This window comes from Tachypleus tridentatus, chromosome 13 (genome assembly GCF_004210375.1).
Source record: "Tachypleus tridentatus isolate NWPU-2018 chromosome 13, ASM421037v1, whole genome shotgun sequence".
In the NCBI taxonomy this organism is placed as follows: Eukaryota; Metazoa; Arthropoda; class Merostomata; order Xiphosura; family Limulidae; genus Tachypleus; species Tachypleus tridentatus.
In genome coordinates this window covers 76914779-76932272 of record NC_134837.1, presented here as the reverse complement: position 1 = coordinate 76932272, position 17494 = coordinate 76914779, and the positions used below count along the sequence as shown (strand labels likewise).

Genomic DNA, 17494 nt, shown 5'->3' with positions numbered 1-17494 from the left:
TTAAATATTTATTCTAAACATTTATTTCTGTTCTTGAAAATATTTTTGATTATTTATAATACTTTTGTATAAAGATTATTCAGACCATTCCACTGATATACTGACATTTAAATGGCTAATTAGACTCACTAAAAATGTTTTTCAATATTTTGTTTTAAAATTATTTACTTATTTTTATATTATATTATAATTAATTTCAGTTACTAGATAACATAAAAAAATTTAGATTACCTTTAAATATGAACAAGTTTTTAAAACCTTCCAAAAAATTAAGATTACTTTGTTTTCTCTGTTAAATGTATTTTTACTGTTAAAATACCCACTGGATATCAAAACTTTTTAGTAATTTTACCTGTCTTGGTATAAAATGAAATACTGTTTGTGTTGATTATGTTTAACTAAACACTTGAGATATAATACTTGGTTATTTTCTGTATATTTTCTATATAAGTGGAAATTACATGCTTTTTGTATTATGATATTACAGCTTTCAGATTATGCTTGACAAAAGCAAATATTTGGAAAGAGAACATGATGAGATTAAAGCTATTTTGGAGCAAGGAGAAAACACAAAACTAGAACTGGAGAAAAATATAGCAAATCTACAAAAAGAAAACAGCCATTTAACTTCACAGATTAAAGACCTTGAACAGGAGGTGAGTGAATTTTCTACAGTGTTCATATGAACTACAGTAGTAGCATCGTAATAATTAATTACAGTTGAATGTAGCCACAAGTGCATGGTTCCATAGGCAGAGTCTTTAGCACCTGTATATAATCAGTTAACAGTGTGGGGCTTTGCGGATAGATAAGTCACAACCCTTTCTTAGAAAGGATATTAAATAATAGAGATAAATTCATGTAATACCAAAGGGCACAATATTTAACAAGGGTGTTTTCAATAATTTTACATATAATATAAAAACTTAGACAACAGGTTCCAAAATGATGCTCCAAGTTGATTTGGAGTAATTCCTTAATCTGCAAAACGAAGGCTGTAGTAACAAAATTGAACATTCAAGTAAAAATGGCCACATCTCTCAACCCCATGAATAAAATAGTAAACAAGGATTTGAAGTTAGCAAAATCTCACAAGCATAGCTTTAAATTACACCTTGAAATCAACAGCTACTTTCATGAAAAGACTGTGGAGAAAACTGGAATCACAGCTGTCCTACTTGGCTGCGTGTGTGTACTTTTCAAGTGTGAATTGAAATATTATTTTTATAAAGTGTGATTAATTTTTAGTTGTACTATATTAAGTCTGAATGCTAAGGGTGGTCAGACCCAAATGATAACCCTCTATGTCACTACTAGGAGGAGTTGAAGGAAGCATACCAGGATTGGTGATAACTTATCCAAGAGTTTGATAGTTATAAACAAGTATACAGATGTTTGTCAAATAAAGGCTTAGATTGTGTTAACCAGGGGCATAGATTTTTTACATCTGATGGGGGGAATGATTTTTGCAACCACTTATGTGGACTGTTCAATTTACAAATTGGTAATCTCTGATTACGTGAACCTGAAAGCTGTAAACATGCAGTCACAGAGTAATCTTGTTGCCACGATAATTGCATGTATACTTAGGCCTACTGACTGATAGTTACGAACTATCGCTTAGGTTGAAAAGCTTAGAAGCACACCTATATTAAAGATGTACATTTAGGCTACTAAAAAAGCCTACATCTAGGCCTAATTATGCAATTCGATTAGTAAGAACACGAGAATCACAAGAACCAAAAAAAAAATTTGTAGGCATGTGATGCAATAAAACAATTCAACAGACCAAACTGTAGGGGGGGGGGGATTGTATGCACCATACCCCCCACCTAAAATGAAGGGGGGATGTATACCCTCCATCCCCCCCAGGATCTACACCCCTGGTGCTAACACAATGGATTGTTTAATAAATTGTTGTTTTACAGATATAATTGCATGAATAATACTTTAAGATATTAAGTTAACTTTTTTTTCTATTAATGATGCAATAAGAGTGTGTGTGTTTCTTGTTTGTTTGTTTGTTTTGAAATATCAAACATCAAATGTTACTCTATTTGATTATACTAGCCCAGAAGGTGTGTCAGCCAAATGCAACACGGTGTTTATTAGATGAACCACATATGATTTTAGATTATCCAATTATTCATTATATTATGTTAACCTATATCAGTAATAGTATCTTTCAATGATCTTTTACTTTAAAAAATGATATTTCTTCATGTAATCTCATGCTATTTATAAATGAGTTACCTCAAGAGTTTCTAACAAAGCAGAGAAATGTAGGTTTACATGAGCAGGATATTTGTGGATCTTGTATGTTAGTGAGTTTCTTTCCTAATACTGTGAGTTGATCATCAAAGAACAAGACAGGACATATGCAGATTAACACAAGAAATTAGTCTTTAAATTTAATCTTGACAGTTTCCAGAAAAACAAACAAAGGTGTATAACTAGCAGGAATTGCAAAGACTTTAACTATAGGCTCTTATTAATACATGTGCTCCACCTCGTAACTTAGGCAAGCATATAAAAATAAAATAATTTCAGATAAAGAGCATTCCTAACTTAACAATCATATGTACTTTAGATAAAAACATAAGCTCCACTATCTTGTGGGGGCAAGTTACATACACCACTTAATCACCATCAAAGTTAAACAAATACATAAAACATTTAACTGAATTACAGATAAAAGCCAAATGGCATCAGCACAAACAAAAATGAAAGTTGACATTAAAGCTACAATAGAACTTGATGAAATTTTGAAAGTAAAACTAAATAAAAATATACAAACTCAGCAACTGTAATTCAAATTGAGATCTTAATTAATTTAATTAATTAAGATTTCCCATGTCTCATGTAGAAGTGAAAGTTACAAAAACCTGCATGAAAATCTAGTGAATGTCTGTTAAAATCGTTGAAAACTCTATGGAAATTACATATAAATCTGTGTAAAATTTAAGAAACTTCTGATCTTGTGCTTTCTGAAGCCCTATCACTTAATATTACAATGAATCTTTCATGTTTCTGACACAATAAAACAGTGATTAGTGCCCAGTAGATCAGTTTGCCAGTGGGTTGCAGAGATAAAAGGTGAATCTTTAAGGAAACTTTAATTGTTATAAGTGAAAAATGCAAAATTATTTGTCTTAATATGTATACTGGCAATGTTCATAGTTTTTTTAACAATAATTATCACATAGTGAAATATAGTTTACTATCTTCTAATTGTATTTACATTACATATGGTAATGCACTGGTTATTTTATAGATGGATTTTTATGACATTCTTTTAAAATGTTATAACTAAATACTCATATCTATCATTTCTAGCTTATGATGACTTATGCAACAGTAGAAAATTATATGAAAGAAGGAGAACTTACAACAATATTAAAAGATAAAATTGAAGAAGTAACACATCAAAAAAATCTGTGTAAAACAGAATTGGATGAGGTTAGTAGAAAAAGATTTATCATTCACTAGCATACATGTAAAAAATAAGTACATAGATTAGTGCTGTTGAAAACAAAAGGGGTGAATATTTTTTGCAATTTTACTGAAAGTTTGTAATGTAATGTGAGGCAGTATAGATCAGAATATCATTAATTTCGTTTCATTGACGTCTACATACTAATTTTGAAACATGTCTTATTTTTAATCACAGTTTTAACTTAAAGAAGAAAAAATTGATTAAAGATAAACATAATATTGTGCATCATTTCAAAACATTTATTTATTTAGCATTGCAGTGCTTAATAATAATGTAATTTAATATCCAAATAGTGTCTTGATTTATACACTGTTAGCAAGCAGTCTAAATGGTTCTGTTATTCCTAGAAGTATGGTGGTATAACATGCTCCTTATTATAAGCTTCATTTTTTTTTATTTGTACAAAACAAGATAAGTCAGTCTTGAAAAGTTTTGTAATACTTATTTATATCCATTGATTCATATAATATTGTTCTGTTTAATTAGATCTTCAAAATGATGCCATGAAGTGTCTTGTCACAAAAGGTCTAGAGTACTTATGTTAAGAGTTTTAGTTTTAACAGACTACTTCTACCTATTATTAGAGTAGGATTATACTTGTTTCTCTCAAGTAAAACTCAAAGTTGTTAAATGTATAGTGTCTTTGTGTTAGTTAATATAGTTATGTAATAGAGTTGCATGTAAATAAGTATATCTGGAAGTCATTCATTCAGTATAGTTTGGGGAAGGACGTTGTCCAGAGGTTGCTTATGTCAGTGACATGTTTTCATTTAATGTAGGTTATTGTAAAAGGGTTCTATAATTTTCCCAATTTTCCAATGGTAAATCATGTCCAATATTTGATGTTGGTCTTAGTTCATGAGATGTCCTATTTTGTAATTATGTTCTACTGATGGTGTTTTTTCCCAACACAACAACCTAGATGTATATATGATTTAACCTATTTCTTCAATATATCTATTTTTACACAAACACAGTATTTTACAAGTTATTTATTTTTGTTTTAACTTGCTAATGGGTTCTTTCCTTTCATGAGGATTTTTACAGATTTTAGAGACTGGGACCTGTGTATGTTCTTTAGTTTATTTAACTTTACAAGAACCATTATTAAAACTACAACAGTTTATATTATTATTACAGAAAACTACACTTTATGAAGAACTAAAGCAGATGGTGAAAGAATATGCAAAAACTACTGAGGTAGGCTTTTTCAACTAAAATTGTATGCATCTGTATTATAATTTCATGCAAAATAATTATCATAATCATTAATATTTTAATACAACATAGAAATAGAAGTTTTTCAATTTTTTCACATCATTGACTCTTCTGTACAAAGGAAAGTTCTTAAGTAAGCAACTAAATTACATTTTGTGAATTTAATAAACAGAATGAGCAATTTCTACATCAGGTGAACCTGAAGTATATTGTTATAAAATTAATTTTAAAAAATATTAATGTAAAAGTTTCATTTTCTGTGCAAATATTTCATGTAATATTGCAGTTTATACAATTATGTTTATTCACATCTTTATAAGTATACACAGCACTGAAAGTATTGGTTTATGTTGTTGAGTAAGGTTTTATTGAATTATTCAGTAAAAGAATAATGTAATGTCCAACCCTCTTAATGATAAAAGAAAATTGTTTTCACCATTTTCTAGTTCCAATATTATATCATAATAAATATTTAATAGCTGATAGACCTAACCTAGCAAATAAACAACATGTAATAAAAATTCCATTTACTTGCCAATTTTTTCTTTTATTTTTGCATTGAAACACAGCACTTAACTTGCTTACTAAATGGCTGAAGCAACAGATAAACTAAGTAACTGATGCATTAGTTACTTATTCACACAATCTCTAGCCTTACTCACTTTATATTTACATAATTCAACTTGTTTGCTAAATTTCAGAGAAAGTTCCAGATATTACAGTCATATTATGTTACATTGAACTTCTTTCTGGCTAAACAACAACATAAATATTTTTAATAAATAACTTCATTTTAAGACAAATTTATATGACTCCAAGACAGCACCCAAAGATACCTAGCAACCAAAGCATCATAAGAGTAAATACATTTACATGGAGATCTTCAAAGCATTTAAATTAAGATCAAAAGTAGGCCAAATGTAATTAACTCTGTGACTCCATGTATGAGAACTACTGGTCTAGATTAACAACATAAGTCATAACACTACCCTTTCTCTGATGGTAATATCTCTCTAACATTCCTGTTATACAAAGAAAAATAGTGGCATATTAAACTTATATCTACATAATTAGCATGCACACATATGCACATACACACACACAAAATATTTCACCACTCAGTTACTGTACCTAAACTGTCTAATCACCAAATATTTTTGTTAGTTTGTTTTTTTGTGGCTAATGGTACACAAAATGACTTCTGATACTTTATGATCACTGAACATTCTGTCATTAGGAGAATTCTTGTAAGGTATGTAGCCAAAAGAACCTACTAGTAGTTCCATTCTTTGTGATGCCTCATAAGTGATCTCAACAATATTCTTGAGCAGGTTGACTTATCTTTTGCAAAGTCTTCTGTTAATAAATTGATGCACTTTTAAAGATTACTACAGTGGATAGGCTTTTGTTTGGACCACTTGTCTTTTTTATTTTTTCTCTGTTACACTTTACGTACATTGGTTGTCTTTATTATTTTGTTTCCTTCCTCATTGTTTCTCTGTTGGTGGAATTGTTGTGAAATGTATAGACATTTACAATTTATGGATATGAAACAATTTTAAGTTATTCTGTTCTCATACCAGTGATTCCAATATGGTCTGTTCCCAATTGACCATGTTGTGTTTCCCAACTTTATAATCATATACTGTTCACATCAATCCATCTTCTATCTTCATCATTGGAGGCAATTAACTCAAGTTACATTAGTAAATCAGGACAAAGAGTAGGACATAGAACAATGTTAATCAAAATATTACAATACTTCCTATTGTGGTTTTCAAGCATACCACATATTTTCTATCTTTTTTATTTAGATATAGAATTTTTTTTATTTTCATAGTTTTTTTCTGAGAATGTGTAATTTTAACATAACACATGATTCAGAAACTCATTACATTGCATTTGTTTTGTTACCTTTGTTGTTTATCATTCTGTTAAAATAATGCCTGGTCTGAATATAGGGTTGGGGAAGTCTGAGTAAGTATGAAATTGTTTACTGTAATGTTTGATCTATTGGAACATGATAACAATCAAAGTAATTTAGAGGAAAATAGATTAAATCCAGCAAAGGTGGCCATCTGTCATATCAAGCAAATACATATGCTGTGTTTGTGCTTGTGAATAGCAAAGATTTTTCATTGTATTTTGGTACAGTTGCATCCACTCTTTTTATTTCATTGTTGTGAACTAAATCAATCAGAGAACCTAGGATTACTTTATAATAAATACCTTATTTTAATCTCCTATTATTCTACTGTGCTATCTTGTCTCTTAACAAAAATCAGTTTAATCTAAAAAGTACCACAGAGTGGGTAAGGAGGAGAAAATTTTGTTGTCATTACAACAAGATATCTTATTAAATAGTTTTCTATTTTCTGCAAACATATTTATTGCACTTCATTCCAACTATTAAGTTTTGAAAAGACTTCATTCTTCAAAAAAGGACATTTCTTCCACAACACACAGTACTTATAACCATAAGAAACAGTCAATCACTGAAAGAAGTTGACTTTCTGAGAGAGTAATCAAGGCTAGGAGCAGTCTTCTCCTGAACGTAGGATTTGCTAATGCATGAAAGATCCATGTATGGTTTCTTTCTTATCAGAGTCAATGACCCGAAAAGTAGAGTTACTGATATCTTGAGAACCTAGAATAGCCATTCACATGCTTTTGCTTAAACCTAGCCAAAATCCGAGGAAAACACAATTGACTGAGGGTCTTGGCTGTAATATGGAAGCTGGCAGTTCTGACTTTGAATTGTGTGCTTTATATAGGATTTCCAAGCCTTTGCCAGCCAAAATAACTCAATTCCAGCTCTGGTTTAGTCAGTCAGGAAAAAATTGGAGGTGTTTGGGTTGGTATGGTTTGCCAAAAGGACTCATTTCACCAGTAGGTGAGATGGTGGTCATTAAATTATAAAGATATATATATATATATATAAATGAACCATAGGACAGCAGTGAGCCTCTCTAAACTGAAGAGTATCCTGCTAAAGTGATCTGTATCTATTACCAACTACTACTCTGATATTTGGTGTTCCTGAGCATGTCTAACCAGTGTACTCATTCAAGAGTGCAGCAAAAAAAGATTTGGATCTTATCCCAAAATGTTTCATGCAAGTAACTGTTGGGAATGGCTGGTCTGTAGAACAGACTACATAATGTCTGATCTTGTGTGTGGGCAGACTGGTTCTAGACTTCATCCAGCACTTAAGAAAAGACCAAGCTCAGATGGCAGAACAATCATTGCCAAGCCACCCAAAATTTTGTATTGATGGAAAAATCTAGTAATTAATCAGGCCAAGTCCAAGAATGGAAAAGGGTTGTTACAGAGAACTGAAATACATATGCAGATGATCTACACAGTTTGTACTGTAAAGTTTACCTTGTATTGACTTGAGCATACTCTGAACAAACCATCCACTTTAGGCACCAACATCGTGTCAAGCTCAAGTCGAACTGAGGATTAAACCTCTTGCTACAAGTATATTGAAGTATGGCATTTTGCATAATGACATTAAAATTTAATTAAACTTTTTTATTATAAATGTATACAAATAAATTTGGTACCACAAGGTAGTTAATTAACCAAAGTTTATTATTATATAAGCTTTCATTTTCTATTTTAAAAAAGGAAATACTGAAGTAAATTCGTAGTCTTCCCTTCCATGTATATTGAGACAATTGTTTGTTCCAAGTTGCCTAGCCTCTCTCTTTTTCATTTCTGCTCCTTGATATTATTAGTTTAGTGTAAATTGCTCATTGTAGTATGGTTATTACTGAGGCTTAGTTTCATTTTTATAGCCTTCAGTGTTCTTTGTTTAAGGAAGTATAAACTACAAATTCAGACTCACATGTCACATCTGCCTATCATATCGTCTCCTTCATGAATTGTCAACATGTATCTCCGGTGTTTGCTATTAGTTTCATTTTTATAGCCTTCAGTGTTCTTTGTTTAAGGAAGTATAAACTACAAATTCAGACTCACATGTCACATCTGCCTATCATATCGTCTCCTTCATGAATTGTCAACATGTATCTCCGGTGTTTGCTATTACAGAGTTTTAATTTACCAAATCATTTATAATTGTGGTTTGTTCTCAGTACAGATTTTAAGTTCTTTCTGTAATAGATATAAAATTGTGATTGCTGTATTCAGATATAGTAACTAAGGGTATTATTTTAAGAAACTTAGGCCTTAGTTAGAAAGTCAGTAAACTATAACAGTTATAAACCATTGTTTGCTTTGTGCATACTATTATTATGCATTCTTAAGTGCATAATTAAAACAGATAATGAAAAATAATAATAATAAATTTTTTTGTAAGAGGAATATCCACAAAAAGCTTGTGCATTATGTCTTTCACTACAGTAATTTGATATATAAAAAACTTGTGCATTATGTCTTACACATTACATCTTTGATATATACATTTATCAGATGATTTACAACTTATATCACAGGATTATTTAATTACTAAATCTTAATTTTAAAATTTTGTGATTTTCTTATGTTCAAAAGACATAATGCTCACTATTAATAAAAGTTTCCTAAACTTTATAAAGATAGATGTATTACATCAAATATAACATGGATGTTTTCATAGTTAACTAGCAAATACAAAATCAGTCAAAATAATTAAGTTCTTATCAAGAAAATTGATAAACTACCAACACACCCTTGGAATAACACTTAAATAGGCAGAGCTATTCCATGGTTTTCATGACAAATAGTATACTTGTAATACCTCTAATCACATTCTTATCCTTAAAGAAGCAAGTGCACTATTTGCTTTGCCTGTGGAATTTTGATTTTTTTACAAATGGACTACCTCAACTTTGTCAACAGCTTAGCAGTTACAGTAGAAGGCAAGAACAATGATAGGCAGTGCTGTTACAACTATGACAAACTAATGAATCCTAAGTCCATCTTGGCCAAGCACCAATATTGTGACAAGCTTGAGCTCACTGATATGAAGAATAAATACATCTTAATACATTCCTGTCAAAGTACAATGGCAATTTACTGATCAATACATGAATGGCCAGAACACTAGTAAGATTTTAAATAATATCTAGTTTCATGGTTTTGTTTGATTTAGTGAAGTGTAATGCACTGGTGTCATATAAAGTGTAATTGGACCTACACATTAAATGTATGTTTTCCTATCCAAAAAGCAAGCAGCATTAGTTCAGACAGTTATCTATCCACATAGAGAAAAGTTCTTGATGTTACTAGTCAAATGACTACTTTACAACGTTTGCTGAAGGTTATTCATTAATTGATATATCAGCATGATCTATCACTGACACATTGACAGAACTCTAAACAGCCCAATTTTGAACACCTGTAAAGACCTACATGGATCAGGGAGCTAATTTCAACAAACAATTATTTTCTGAGTTCTGTAAAGTGTTAAATGAGATTAATAACCTCTAGATGGCAGAATACAATGGTACCATCCCCACTGAAGCATAGCCAACTTAATATAATTGGTGCAAAGCAAGATAAATTTTTTAAACTCTTGTTTTATGTGCAGTGTGTAATGGTAACGCAAGCGTGCGTGAATATTATGTAGTCATTCATGAGTGTTATGTAACAAGTGGATAGATTCCAACATGCACAACAATTAAACAACATATGAATGGAAACAAAGAATTTGAGTTTATTATTATGAGCAGTACAATACATACAATACAGCTCCGCCTTTCCTTGTGAAAGCTCAAATGTTTTCTAAGTGCAGCTCCAAGTCCCATTTCCTAACCTTACCTTTATTGACCTTGATTCTCACAGTTTCACATAGTACTACTGTTTGCTGTTTTTTGTAGTGACATGTGGCTTTTCCTTCCTCCTTCTCAAACTTCATAATCATTCCAATGTCTATCTGAGACAGTCCTTGTCCTCCTACCCTGACAGGTGTTGTACCTGCTCCACACAGGTTTTTACTGCTGACAGTTTGCCCATCATGGAATGGTATAACTTTTATGGTCCTGTCCTTTGATCTTGCTTCTTGTTGAGTGTTTCCCCATTGCTTGGCATATTTCTACCATGGGGACTGCACTTCCACATGTACATAGATAGCTGGCTTCTTCTTGCCATTTCCGAATGGAAGTCAGCATTTCCTACAAATCAGCTCCTTCTCATTGCTGTATGGGTGGAATGGTTAATCACTTTGAAGAGGTCCTTCATTCATCCTCCCAATTCATTGTACATCTGATTGTTTTCTTCAACATCCATCTCAGTTGAGCACCACCTTCCCCTCTCAGACTCCATTCTATGGAGTTGGCCATTAGGTCTGCCCTGTCTGTTCCTTTACTTACTACTGGTAAGGTTCCATAGCTTTTGAAGTGGTTGCTTCTAATAGAGCTAATATGCATTTGCTTCAGTGCTTTCTTCATGACCAATGAAACCTTGCATGAGATCTCTTGGATTCTCCTATTCATCTTCCTTCCCTTTTGATTGTTGATCTTCGTTGGTGTTGGACAAGCTTATATGTCAGTGGGAGTCATGCTTCCTCCTCCATGACCTAAGTTTTGTCTTTTTACAAATGATTCACTTCAGAGCTGTAGTGCATGGGTTAGTCATTCAGGAGTTTTGAATAGTTGGTCTGTGGAAGAGATTTCTCTTTTCATTGATGTTTCTCTATTTATGGCTGTTCAATGGGCTTTGGATCCTTTGTTTTCTCTTGCCACCTGCCAAGAGGTTATGATCCATTTTCACATTTCTACTAGGTGACTTCCATCAGTCATCCAAGGTGCAGAAGATTCTGTTCTCTTTGTTTATGGATTATGGGTCTTCTTTTATGGACTCACTTCAAATTCATTTTTAGTGGGCCATGTCATGGGAACTTTCCATCTCTTGGTCTATCATCTTTCCCCTGTGGATCTTGTTTCTCCCAGGTGTGATCCCTGCATCTTGCCATTTTAGGTGGCTCTGTCGGCATCTGGATACACCATTTATGGATGCATTTGCCACTGCTCTCAATCCCAGTTCCTGTAGTTTTGGTTCACGGTTCTCATTTGTTCCTCTGTGTCTACCATATCATCCATTTCCTTCTTTGAATGGTTTCCTTCATCTTTGCTACTTCTTGTATTCTGTTTGCTCCTTCCTGGCCCACTGAACCTTGGTTTCCTCAGTTCCTCCAACTATAGGTAATCCCTCCCCTTCCTTTTCCCTTCTATAGTACCAATCTGTAACATCAACTCAGTCATTAGTGTTCCATCCTGCACCATCTGTCCTCCATCTTCCCACATATGTTTAGCCAGGTTCAGGTAGATGAAAATGCTATAGTCAAACTGTAAGAGATAAATATTTTCAGAAACTATTCAATATGGTTTTCTTTACCATTTAGTCAAAGAACATAATAGAAACAATGCCATTATAGATTTATTGTTAATTTCAAATATAAAAATGATTGAGAGGGTGAAAATTGTGGAAAACCTGGATGAAAAATGATTATTGCTATATTAGGTTCAATGTTTTGCTGCATATGGAGATAAGGAATGATAATATTTTGATATAAATAAAAAAAATTGAAGGGATGCAACAAGAATTCTCTGAATTGGACAGCTGAGTTATTAAGATGTGGAAATTTTTAAATATTCAAGGTAAACATATTCCTTACAGAAAGAAAAGGACAGTTACAAATATAGAAACAGGTTCACTCAAAAAAGGTATAAAGAGATAAAATTATAGAAAAGTATCATAAATGTAAAAAAAAAAATTAATTGACTGGTACAATGGGAGATTCAAAAGATTATAAAAGATCAAGAAAGTTGGCAAAACAGGAAATTGTTACATCAAAAACAATGTATCAGAAACAGTTAGATAAAAATATTAAAATTAAAAGTGAGGATATTTTAAAATATATTAAAGATAAACAAAATGTTAGAACTGGAGTTAGGACCCTTAAGGGATGACAAAGAGAGACTCATATCTGAAGATTGTTAGATGGCTGGATTATTAAATATTGCTTTTTTCTTTAGTTTTTACTAACAAAGATTTAAACAGTATCCCACATCTTGGACAGTTAATTGATGGAAACAAGATTAAACAAGATGACTGCATTAATTCTCAGCTTAAGAAAAAATTCAAAAGTGTAAAGAATGATAAGGCTCTTGGGCCAAATAATATTTCTGTGAGGGTCTTGATAAAGGTTAAGGATTGGACATGTGATCCTCTGATTACAATCGTTTGTTGTTGTTTTGTTTCATACGTCCTTGAATATTGGGCAGTTACCATAAGATTGTAAATTAGCTATGTCACTCCTCCTTTCTATGGAGGTGGTGATAATTGTTCTAATAACTACAGATACGTTAGCCTACATTAATTGTGGGAAGAGTTTTAGAAAATGATAAAAGATGGTTTCCAAAGTCATTTAATAAATTTTAGAATTTTCTTGGATAGTTAACATAATTTCACAGAGGGAAAATCTATCTTGCCTTACAAATCTCTAAACATTCTTTTAAAATGTTACTGCTTACGTATATGATTTTATTTTATGTATGTGGATTTTAAAAAAGCATTTGATAAGGTGCCACATAAAGGGCTTATAACAAAATTACCTCTATACCTGTGGAGGATAACTTAGCAAATTGGATAGAAAAATAGCTGAACAGAAGGAAGCAGAGGGCTGTTACAAATGTGCACCTTAGGGCTCTGGATTGGAACCTTTGTTCTTTTTTATTTACATCAATAACATAGTGGAGTAGTGGTCAATAAATGAGTTAAATTTGCAGGTGATGTTAAAGTCTTCGGTGTTGCTAACTATAATGAGGATGGTGCTGCTTTACAAAAGGGTTTAGATCATTTAATGGGTTTGGCAAATATATGGTGAATGGGTTTTAATTATAGCAAATGCAAGATGATGCATCTGGGTCATCATAATATGAATTATAAGTATAATTTAGATGGGAATAACCTTAACAGTATTATGAAAGAAAGAGATCTTAGTGTAATAATTTACCAGTCTCTTAAGCCATCCAAGCAGTTTGCTTTTGTTAGTGGTAGGGTAAATAGAATTTTAAGTTGTATTTACAGAAATATTGAATACAAGGCTAAAGGAGTTATCATTTCATTCTTAGGTTACTGGTTAGATTAGACCACATTTGGAGTATTATGTGTAATATTGGGACTCTTATCTTAGAAAGGACATTGAATTGTTTGAAAGGGTTCAGAGGAACATTACTAGAATGGTGCCTGGGATGGAAAGGTTGGAATCTCTCAAATTGTTTTCTCTTGAGAAAAGAAGAGTTAACACAGGATCTGATTGAGGTTTCTAAGATTATAAAAGGAATTGGTAGTGCTGATGCACCACCTATTTTTATATTTAACAGTGAGAATAATAGGACACAAATATACTATATTTTGACAGGGTAGGAGTTATCTTCAACTAAGTTTTATTTTTCTAGAAGGCTGGTTGGCCTTTTGAATAGGTTGCCTTAGGATATTGTGGAGGCAGTAAATGTGAGTTTAAGAGAAAGTTGAATACGTATGGGAATGATAAGAGCTGTCTTTAAGATTTTTTAAAAATTTATTTATTAATAGTTTTAATTTCGAGTATGGGATAATAGAGATAGACCAATAGAACCTATGTTGTCTCAAAACATTGTTACATTGTAACAAACAGTGTAATGTAGATTTTTATGCATTTGATGTTTTAATATATTATTATAAAACAAGTAGACTGTGCATTCTTTGTTTCTTCTTGACATTTATTGCCAACAACTCGGAGACACCTACTATAAATAATCTGGCCCATACAAAAACCTGGGAAAAACTGCACATACAGGTCAAGCTGAGATCAAGTGAAGCCTTGGGACAGGGAGGGAAAGGAAGCTAAGTGAATAAGAGTATCTTCAGAATATCCTGTTTGACAAAAACTATACTGTTCCAGTAACTCAAAAATTTCTTCCAACCAACTAATGCCCATGCACTGCTGGCCAACTTTCAACATATGGGATCTGGCTGTGTCACTTATAAGGTGGGGTCTGATGAGTCCCATAGCTGGGTAACCACAATTGGACATAGATCCATCAATAGAACCCAAACCTTGCCTGACAGAATTACTACAGAAGCCACAGGAGTACTACTCCAGACAATCCCTTCAATACTGTTCTAGCCAAGCCTATCAACAGCAAAGTCATGGCTGATTTTGATATCCTCATCCACTAAGATATCTATAAATTGTTTGCATATAAATAAATTAATGATTTCACAATGTACATATGGATATGATAATGGGGCGAGTCTTTTAACATTTTTAGCAAGTTTGACTATAATCTGATCTTTCCACCTTACTCTGCTTATAAACTTTCTTCTGATGTAACACTTCAAATTTGTTTGATAAGGCACTTACTAAAACTGTACTGTAAGGTTTTGTAATGTTATTAGAGGTAACATTTTCCAATACTAAAAGTGTATTTTGAATAGACACTTACCTTCTTTTGCATCTACCTTATTTAGAGCTTCCCTCTATATGTAAGCTATTTTGCTCACTACTATACTTGAGGCTTTTACTTAATCTGTGTGCCACAGAAAGAACTAAATTTTAAGGAACAAGAAGCCAAAAGTTCAAATGGAAATAGGGTAAGGGCTTGGTGAACAACATTAAGGGCTCATAATGTAGGCTAGAATGAATGAGAGGGTCATAAAAGTGATATATATGAAAAAGCATAATAAAAACTGGGGAAAAATAAACCCAAGAGAATTGAGAAAAGCAGAAAGTAAATGAGAGGCCTGTTCAGAAACCAACAGTAGTGGAGATAGACAAGCTCTGGTCAAAAAGCCGTGTGGAAAACTTAGACAAATAGGGAACAGAAGGATGAAACAATGAAAAGGATTGATCTAGAGACCAATGGCAATAAATACACCACTTTTGCTGATAAAATTCTAAGGAGGAGTGGGCAAATGGAATGAGACAGGAAGAAAGATTTGAAGTGAGTCCTGAGCATTGTGCAAAGGACTAGACCAATCTCACGTGTAAAACCAGGGTGATGATATAACTGGATGGAAGAGAGAAGTATGAGGCTGAAAAAGAAAATAGAAGGAGAGTAGAAGAGGAGAGAAGTGTATAAGAAGTTTCACCAGAATAAACCATGGATGAGTTGGCCAAAAGGGTGCTACCAGAAGTACCGAAAAAAAAAACAGTGTCCCAAAAATAATGTGAGGGAGGAGACAAAGAGTTAAGTGTAATGGAAGATTTTGAATCAATCCTAATTGAATGCATTCACTGCCAGTGTCAACAGATGGGGAATAGGAGACCAGAATTAGAGAAGTTTGGTATTGTCATAAGTGGCAAAGGCATTGAGGTGAGAACAAAGTCTTTAAAGAATATGAGGATTGAGTAACCACTCGTGGGAAATAAATAGCATCATGAACAGTTGTATACACGTTGCTCATATGGAACAGCTAATAATGATAATTATATTTTCTGTAATGTATCTGAAGTTTCTCAGTGGTTCATTGGTAAGTATAAAGTCTTATAACATTAAAAAGTAGTTTTTGACACCCATGGTTGGGACAATGTAGGTAGTCCATTGTGTAACTTTGCACTAAACAATAAATAAGTGTATCTGGGGGGGGAATATTATATTTGCTAATCACAACCATAACGATTGACTTATTTTGTTTTATTTGAAGCATGGTCTGGCCTGGTAGTTAGAGCACTCGAATTGAAATCTGTGGGTTGCAGGAACGAAACCACGTTACACACACACACAAAATTTCAATCCTTTCTGCCACGGAGAAGTAATAAGCGATGGTCAGTCCAACTATTCCCAAGAATTGGTGTTAGGTGGTATTGACTAGCCTAACTGCTTTATCTATAATATGTCACTGTTAAACTACGGATGGCTAGCTCAAATCGCATTCGTGTAACTTTGCGCGAAATTCCAAACCAAATTGTAATTAAAATTTAGAAGTTAAATAAATGTAGCTTAATATAAAATTTAAATTGTAGTAAAACGAAATAATCAGGATTGTAACGTTACCTAAAATAACAAAAAATGTGGAACGCTTCACGATTTTGCGTGTCATCCTTGCGCAGGGGCCATGCTAATCTTCTCTGTATCGTTCCAATTTTAGTATATGTACTGCCGAAGCAAGTACGATGATCTATATGCCCAGAGTCTTTATATATAGGTAAATTTCTAATTACCGAAGTGACTGGTATCTTAACCTATTTTTGTATTTAATAACAAAATGTGAAAACTATTTACAATATTTATGTGCTTAGTTAGATAATTTATATTTAGAACTTAATTTTATTTATTTATCTTTCACATTTTTTGTTTTATTGCATAAACAATGGCGTAATGTTATGTTTAATGAAACCGCGTCATTGAAAAATGCTAAATACAAACTGGTTGTAATGTTTATGCTAGAGAGGGCGCTATCGTATCAGACAGACAAGGGAAAATATAATTTGACTAACCTGATGAGCGAATTTCAAATGTTTATTATTATCGCCAACTAAATAGGTCAGGATAGTGGCATAAATACTTAACAACAAATACATAACATTAACAGTTACCATCACCTTGGATATTCCAAAAACACATTCAACAGAGACATACACGAACAGTAACGGCTTTAACTTAGTAATCTGTAAGAGACAACATAAACATTGGACTTGAAAAGGTACAAGAACTAATATAAAACATCGTTTCTTTTACCAAAGTTTAAATAATAATATTAAAAAGAGCACAGATAACAACTAATGTGATCAAAATGCATGTACTTATTCAGAGTATAATATAATAAAATATACTCGAGTACCAG

General features: G+C 32.4%; 1 protein-coding gene, 1 long non-coding RNA gene and 1 other non-coding gene across 6 annotated transcripts in view; 1 reads left to right on the top strand and 2 right to left on the bottom strand.

The window, feature by feature from the left end:
• LOC143237661 (uncharacterized) overlaps positions 1–17494 on the top strand; it is a 69402-nt gene that overhangs the window by 16423 nt on the left and 35485 nt on the right. For all 4 annotated transcript variants that reach the window (XR_013020185.1, XR_013020184.1, XM_076477157.1 and 1 more), the window contains exons 7-9: positions 488–656; positions 3337–3459; positions 4637–4696. Coding sequence is in view for 2 of the 4 variants with exons in the window: in XM_076477157.1 (XP_076333272.1) it covers positions 488–656; positions 3337–3459; positions 4637–4696 (352 nt within the window). In the remaining 2 variants the exon portion in view is untranslated. The remainder of the gene's footprint in view (positions 1–487; positions 657–3336; positions 3460–4636; positions 4697–17494) is intronic.
• LOC143238673 (uncharacterized) lies at positions 10356–16810 on the bottom strand. The gene is made up of 2 exons (XR_013020711.1): positions 16705–16810; positions 10356–12009 (listed from the first exon to the last, which is right to left on the bottom strand). It is a non-coding gene; the product is annotated as an uncharacterized LOC143238673 (long non-coding RNA).
• On the bottom strand, positions 16716–16822 carry LOC143241160 (U6 spliceosomal RNA). Its single transcript, XR_013022224.1, has one exon. It is a non-coding gene; the product is annotated as a U6 spliceosomal RNA (small nuclear RNA).